A 7,137-nucleotide genomic window follows, 5' to 3' on the forward strand; every position below is an offset into this window, starting at 1 on the left:
TTTTTTTTTGAAAGTCATATTTCTGATTTTCAGTGAGTGATTCGCATACTAGCCCCTGTCCCTGTGGTCCCTGGACATTGTTCTTGTGTACACAAAAAAATGCCATTAGGGACTGAGGCTGGATAGAACTTAAAAGGGCGGAGCCTCCATCCTTGTGTCAGAAGCTACTGTCCCTTAATGCGCTTGCGTGGTTCTCCCACGCCCTGGGGAGGATTCCTATCGATCTGTTCTGTGGTCGGAAGTTCTTCCTGGCAGCAGGCGGCCATCTTGCTGGAGCTTGAGAGAGGAGAGAAGGGTGACACTGGTTTCAGGGCCGCCCCGGGAGCCTCAAGAGCGGGAGGCAGCCCCGGAGGTGGTCCCTAATCCCGGGTCCTGCTCTTGGACCCGAGAAGGGAAGGCGGGGGGCGGTGGGGGCAAGATGGGTGGAGAATGCCAACAAGGATTGCTAGGCGGCGGGAGGAGGGGCGTTGCTATGGTGACCGGGAGGGGCGGGGCCAGGTCTGCTGTGAATCATCTGGGCGCTGCCTGGGAAGGGCAGGACTGGGGTGGTGACCATGCTAAGAGCCGGGTGGGATATCGTGACATCCTGGACTGGAGGGACTCCGTGTCTATGGCAACGATCGCCTGGCGGAAGGGGCGGATCTAGATCTCTTCACTTGAGACGCTGACATTCCAGGCCCTTGTCCCGCAGGCTCCCGCGGGCGGACGCGCCGGAAGAGGAGGCCGGGGAATGGCTGCGGTGTGGCAGCAGGTCTTAGCAGTAGACGCGAGGTGAGGCGTGGGGTCGAAGCTCGCGGGAGCGGAAGTTACGTGGTGCATGCGCAATGGCGATAAGTGAGGCTGGGCGGAGAACTTGCCTTATGCGGCTGAGTGGGCTTGCTGGAGGTGAGCATGCGCAGTAGCAGGGTGTGGGGCTTGCCCGCAGGGAATGACTGGCAAGCGAGGGTTGTTAAACAGCATGCTAGGTTAATGCAGTCACATGTGGGCATGCGCAGAGTCTGTGGTATTGGAGCCTTTGTCGGTGGGAGGGTGATAGAGCCCATGCTGGTGACATCCTGTTCCCCACTTTTGCCCCCAGACTTCTCTTACCATCACTTCCCCAGTCTGACCCAATCGCCATACTGACCCCCACCATTGCCCCATGCTAACCCCCGTCACCATGTCAGATTGGCCCCTATTGTCTACACTGACTCAGTCACCCCATACCAATTCCAGCAGAACTGCAGACTGCCTCCATTGTGCCCACACTGCCCTCATTGCCATGCCCATTATTACTGCGGACACACCCTTATCACAACACCAGAGTGACCCCCATCACCACTGCTGATCACTTGCCATCCTGACCTATCATTGCCACACACCTCATTCTCCTTCCCTATCCCCTGCGCTGATTGATTCCCTCTGTCCTGTGCCTGCTGCCCGCCTTGCCTCCTGCCATCGCAGGTACAATGCGTACCGCACACCAACGTTTCCACAGTTTCGGACACAATATATCCGACGGCGCAGCCAGCTACTGCGGGAGAATGCCAAGGCTGGGCACCCTCCAGCATTGCGTCGGCAGTACCTGAGGCTGCGTGGGCAGCTGCTGGGCCAGCGCTACGGGCCCCTCTCTGAGCCAGGCAGTGCTCGTGCCTATAGCAACAGCATCGTCCGCAGCAGCCGCACTACCCTTGACCGCATGGAGGTGAGCTCCTCCCCACGCCACCTGCCTCCATATATATTCACTCAACAGACTTGTCGAGCACCTGCTATGTTCCAGGCACTGTTCCTGGCTCTTAGGATGAGCAGAGGGCAAAAAGAGATAATGTATGTCATAAATCAACAGACAATAAGATAAATAGGTTGATAAGCAGGCAATAAACAAGATAAATAGGTCAATAAACGTAGCAAACCAGGTAAACAAGTGAATAACTACCATGGCTTGTAGTGAGGAGTGCTAACATGGAAAAATAAGGCTGACTTGGGGAATGAAACAGGACAGGTGTTGGGAAGAGAGAGAAGCTATTTTTAATGCGGATGCTCAGGGAAGGCGTCTCTGAGGAGGTGACAATTGAGCTGAGACTTGAATGAGGCAAGAGACAAAGCTGAGTGGTTTTCTGGGGGAAAAGTGTTCATTCTTTGTTCAAAGAGCATTTGTTAAGTATTTGCTGAGTGGGGCAAGGGTGAGAGTAGGGGAACTAGTGCAGAGGACACCACAGTAGTCCAGGTGACGGTGGTAACAGTGGAAGGGGTGAGAAGGGATCTGGTTCCAGCATGCGGTATCTCAGTTGCCTGACCAGGGATCGAACCTGCGCCCTCTGCAGTGGAAGCGCAGAGTCTTAACCACTGGACCACCAGGGAAGTCCCATGGTTCTGGGTATATTTTGAAGACTCTAGATCTCATAGGTTCTTGAGGGCTGTTTGCAAGGTGTGCCTACCCTGACCCTCTGCAATGGAAGCACAGAGTCTTAACCACTTGGCCACCAGGGAAGTCCCATGGTTCTGGGTATATTTTGAAAACTCTAGATCTCATAGGTTCTTGAGGGCTGTTTGCAAGGTGTACCTACCCTGACCCTCTGTTTGCAGGACTTCGAGGATGACCCTCGGGCCCTGGGGGCCCGTGGGCACCGCCGCTCTGTCAGCCGAGGCTCCTACCAGCTGCAGGCACAGATGAACCGTGCCGTCTATGAGGACAGGTATGCACCAGGGCAGCTGAAGGTTTGTGAGGAGGAGGGGAGCCACAGGGCAATGGCAGGCCAAACGCTAGTACCTCCCTCCTCTCACCCCTCACTCCTGTTGGGGCCTAGGCCCCCCGGCAGCGTGGTTCCCACGTCAGCGGCAGAAGCAAGTCGAGCCATGGCCGGGGACACATCGCTGAGTGAGAACTACGCCTTTGCGGGCATGTACCATGTTTTTGACCAGCACGTGGATGAGGCAGGTGAGCCCGTGGATGGTGGGCCCCGTCACCACGCATTTGCCCAAACAACTGGGTGACAACCGCCCAGTGCATCCTTTTCTGGAATGCAGAGTCTCAGGCCCACCTCGGAGGAATTGCTATTCATCACACCTTTCGCAAAACCTAAAAGCCCTCTGCAAAGTGATCTGCAAAGTCTTGGTTACTTTGTCTACCATAAAGGGGCTCAGCAGTTTAAAAGAGCACTTTGCAGAAGGCTTCTGGGGTCATGAGTCACTTGAACGAGCTTAAAACCTTTGCTGCAGAGAAATTTCCTTGCAAAGGGCAGAGTGGGTTTTGCAAACTGCCAAGACCCTGGTAACTGTAAAGTGCTTACTGAGATGTAGAAGGCTTTTTGCATTGCAGAAGTCATTTGCAATCCATAAAGTACCTGCCAAGATTTAGGGAGCTTTGGGTAGAGGGCCTTCTGGGGTTCCAACTCTCTTTCTCAGCCAAGGAAAACCCTTTGCTGAGGCCACTGTGCCTGGTGCAGTCGGTCCCGGCCCCTGGCTCACACGTCAGAACCTTCTGTAAATGAAAGCACCCGGTGAGCGTGGCAGCTCTCACAAATGGCTCCTTGGCCTTGCAGTCCCCAGGGTGCGCTTCGCCAATGACGACCGGCACCGCCTGGCCTGCTGCTCACTCGATGGCAGCATTTCGCTGTGCCAGCTGGTGCCCGCCCCGCCCACCGTGCTCCGAGTGCTGCGGGGCCACACCCGCGGGGTCTCCGACTTCGCCTGGTCCCTCTCCAACGACATCCTCGTGTCCACCTCGCTTGATGCCACCATGCGCATCTGGGCTTCTGAGGACGGCCGCTGCATCCGGGAGATCCCTGACCCAGACAGCGCCGAACTGCTCTGCTGCACCTTTCAGCCGGTCAACAACAACCTCACTGTGGTCAGGCTCCAGAGCACCCCCTTGCCGAGGGCGGGATGCCAGGCCAGGAGGGCTGTCGCAGGGAGTCGGGATAAGGGGGTCCCCTCTAGTCCATCGCCTCCGTCCTCCTCTGGCCAGACTCAGAGGGAAACAGGGCAGAACCGGGGACGTGGTTCTTGGTCTGGGATGGCCTCACTCTGGTAGACTCCGGGGATGGGGGGCGGTCTGGGGGTAGGGTCACGGTCCCAGCAGCAGTAGTCCTACCGTTTTCCAACTGCAGGGGCTGCTGGTTGGGGAGCAGGATTACTAGTCGGAAACCTTGTTTCATCTCAGTGGCAGCATCATGGTGGTCCGACCCGGATAGAGAGTCAGAGGACAGGGGAAGGAAATGAAAAGTCTGGCCTGGTCCTGAGTGGGGAGTAGGGGGAGCTGGCCCAGTGAGCCTGTGCTCTGGGATCCTTTCAGCTGTAGCAGCAGCCGCCGCCCTAGTATAGTCAAGGCTCCAGGAAGGACCAGGCAGGCCCCTTGAGTTCTGGGAGAAGCTGTCTCTTCTGGTCAGATTGCAAGAGGGACTGGCTGGGGAGGATGACCGGCCTGAGTCACCTTCCAGTCTACCGGCCCACCCTCACTGTGATGAGAGTCCAGTAGGGATCAGCCAGTCCCATCAACAGCAGCCCTGCTGTGGTCAGACTCAAGGAGGGAGTGGCTGGGAGCAGGGTGATGGTGTGCGGGTCTCACACACAGGTGGGGAATGCCAAGCACAACGTGCACGTCATGAACATCTCCACGGGCAAGAAAGTGAAGGGTGGCTCCAGCAAGCTGACAGGCCGTGTCCTCGCTCTGTCCTTTGATGCCCCTGGCCGGCTGCTCTGGGCGGGTGATGACCGCGGCAGTGTTTTCTCCTTCCTTTTCGACATGGCCACAGGTAGGCAGACCCTAGGCCTGCATCCAGCTGCTCACACCCTCACCCTTCTGGTGCACAGTCCCAACCCTCACCGTTGCCTCCCCTCCTTCTGCTGCCACAGGGAAGCTGACCAAAGCCAAGCGTCTGGTGGTACATGAGGGCAGCCCTGTGACCAGCATCTCCGCCCGCTCCTGGGTCAGCCGCGAGGCCCGGGACCCCTCGCTGCTCATAAATGCTTGCCTCAACAAGCTGCTGCTCTACAGGTGGGTCTCCTCTCTGGGCCGCCTGGAGGTGGGGGGCCTGCCGCCTCTGTCAGACTGAGACGAGAGCCCTGTCTCCCCAGCAGACTAAGCCATGGAGGTTAACTTCATTGAGGGGAGAGGTTCGGTCTCCTAATAATAGTAATAATATGATAACGGTGACATCAATAGGAGCAGTAATAGTAATAGCAATAGCTATCATGTGCGTAGCAGTTGCTGGGCCAGGCCCTGTTCATATCCCCTCATTTAATCCTCACAGCAACCCTGTGAGGTGGGTGCTGTAATCATGTCCATTTTACAGATGAGCAAACTGAGCCATAAAATAGACTAGAGTCCCCTTAGAGCGGTGGCCTGCTTTCCCTTCCTTCATTTTTTTTAAATTTTTTTTTTTGAAGCTGGGAGTTTTACTATCCCCACTCACTTATGTCTGTCATCTAAATGCAGTTCTCAGCCTGGGCTGCACGCTGCTCCCTGCAGTAGCTCGGGTTCATTCCTTTGAATAGCCATGTGGTATTCCACGGTGCAGGGGTGCTGTAGTTTGGTCAGTCATTCCCTCTCTTTGTGCCTGTCCTAAAATCAGGATCTCTTAGGGACCCTTAGGAAAAGAAACTAGCAAATTAAACAGCAGAGGCTCCCCATTTGTATCAACAGATACAGTTTCCAAACTGTCACTAACTCACACACCATCCCGTGCTTTATAGGTTTATGCAGTCGTCTCAAAACTGGATTTCATGAACCTTGAAAAGACCTCAGGTGCAGGGGTGGGGACACAAACTGGCCCACCATTCGTCCCCCTCTGGGGCTGAGGCTGCCCCCTAACCCACTCTCTTCCTCCTCTCAGGGTGGTGGACAACGAGGGGACCCTGCAGCTGAAGAGAAGCTTCCCCATTGAGCAGAGCTCGCACCCCGTACGCAGCATTTTCTGCCCCCTCATGTCCTTCCGCCAGGGGGCCTGTGTGGGTGAGTCCCATGGGGTCGGGGTGTCTGGGTGGCCAGGGAGGGGCAGGGACCAGGGCTGGTGCTGATCTGGCTCAGCTGTCACGACATCCTAATGCCCTGGCTTCCTGGGCCTCAAGAACTCTCATGCCCCAGCAACCTCACACTTTGAACACAGACCCCCCAGACAGCCCAGAAACCTCACAGCCTAAGACACAGACCCCTCCCCGCCACCAACAAAGAGCTCAGAGACCTCACACTCTGGACGCAGAGCCAAAACAGCTAGGTGACCTTGCATCTGGGGATGGTCCACCCCAGAGCCCCCAGCCCCGGGACCTTACACCTTGGACATAAATCCCTCAACACCTCAGAGACTTCACATGCAGGGCACCCCGCTGCCTCCTGCAACACCTCCTGATGGTCTCTCATCTGGGCAGTGACGGGCAGCGAGGACATGTGCGTGCATTTCTTTGACGTGGAGCGGGCAGCCAAGGCCGCCGTCAACAAGCTGCAGGGCCACAGCGCGCCCGTGCTGGATGTCAGCTTCAACTGCGATGAGAGCCTGCTGGCTTCCAGCGACGCTAGCGGCATGGTCATCGTCTGGAGGCGGGAGCAGAAGTAGGAGACTTCCAGCCTTGCCACTGTCCACCTTCCCACCTGCCTCCGGCCCCAGCCTTGTGTTTGTAAATAAAGTTCCTGTGGTTGTGCCGATGACTGGCTCCCAGGTCTTCTGGGGTTGGGATGGGGGAAAGGGCAGCTCTAGGACCCAAGATGGGATGGGGTTCACCTCCTCATTCATGCCTTCATGCATTGATTCATTGATGGATTCATTCAACAACCGTTTATGAACGTCTGCCATGTCAGAGGCACCACTTCAAGTGTTTTACACAGTCACGCTTTGGACAGACATTGTGGAGCACCTCTGTGCGCCGGGACCTGTTCTAGGCACTGAGGGTACAAGCTGTGACTTAAACTGGCAGGAATGGCTGCCCTCGTGGAGCTTACATTCTAGTGAAGACAGGTAGATAATAGACAAAAATATATAATAGGTCAGCTAGGGGCTTCCCTGGTGGCACGGTGGTTGAGAGTCCGCCTGCTGATGCAGGGGACACGAGTTCGTGCCCCGGTCCGGGAAGATCCCACGTGCCGCAGAGCGGCTGGGCCCGTGAGTCATGGCCGCTGAGCCTGTGCGTCTGGAGCCTGTGCTCCGCAACAGGAGAGGCCACAAC

General features: G+C 56.5%; 1 protein-coding gene across 5 annotated transcripts; it reads left to right on the plus strand.

Annotated features, from left to right (window-relative positions):
• Positions 1-236: 236 nt before the first annotated feature.
• Positions 237-6,690, plus strand: WDR13 (WD repeat domain 13). Of its 5 annotated transcripts, none has more exons than XM_029241295.1 (10): positions 237-352; positions 692-771; positions 1,478-1,684; positions 2,566-2,675; positions 2,787-2,917; positions 3,522-3,829; positions 4,553-4,733; positions 4,834-4,975; positions 5,814-5,932; positions 6,346-6,690. In XM_029241295.1, exons 3-10 carry the CDS (start codon positions 1,679-1,681, stop codon positions 6,528-6,530), a joined length of 1,182 nt encoding a protein of 393 aa, XP_029097128.1. In that variant the 5' UTR covers positions 237-352; positions 692-771; positions 1,478-1,678; the 3' UTR covers positions 6,531-6,690. The 5 variants fall into 5 exon arrangements, 4 of the variants coding, with proteins under 4 accessions (XP_029097128.1, XP_029097125.1, XP_029097126.1 ...); XM_029241292.1 differs by having other exon boundaries at positions 249-352; positions 1,444-1,684; positions 6,346-6,619; XR_003796440.1 differs by lacking the exon at positions 237-352 and adding an exon at positions 5,674-5,725 and having other exon boundaries at positions 473-771; positions 1,444-1,684; positions 6,346-6,461.
• The last annotated feature ends 447 nt before the right edge of the window (positions 6,691-7,137 follow it).

Source organism: Monodon monoceros, unplaced genomic scaffold (genome assembly GCF_005190385.1).
Source record: "Monodon monoceros isolate NGI ecotype Baffin Bay Population unplaced genomic scaffold, NGI_Narwhal_1 Super_Scaffold_22, whole genome shotgun sequence".
NCBI lineage: Eukaryota > Metazoa > Chordata > Mammalia > Artiodactyla > Monodontidae > Monodon > Monodon monoceros.

Coding starts and splice junctions, on each gene's coding strand:
- WDR13 (XM_029241292.1), top strand. CDS start 731: ATGGCTGCGGTGTGGCAGCAGGTCTTAGCAGTAGACGCGAG. Junction 2,676..2,786: donor CGTGCCGTCTATGAGGACAG/GTATGCACCAGG, acceptor GTTGGGGCCTAG/GCCCCCCGGCAGCGTGGTTC. Junction 3,830..4,552: donor TCAACAACAACCTCACTGTG/GTCAGGCTCCAG, acceptor TCTCACACACAG/GTGGGGAATGCCAAGCACAA.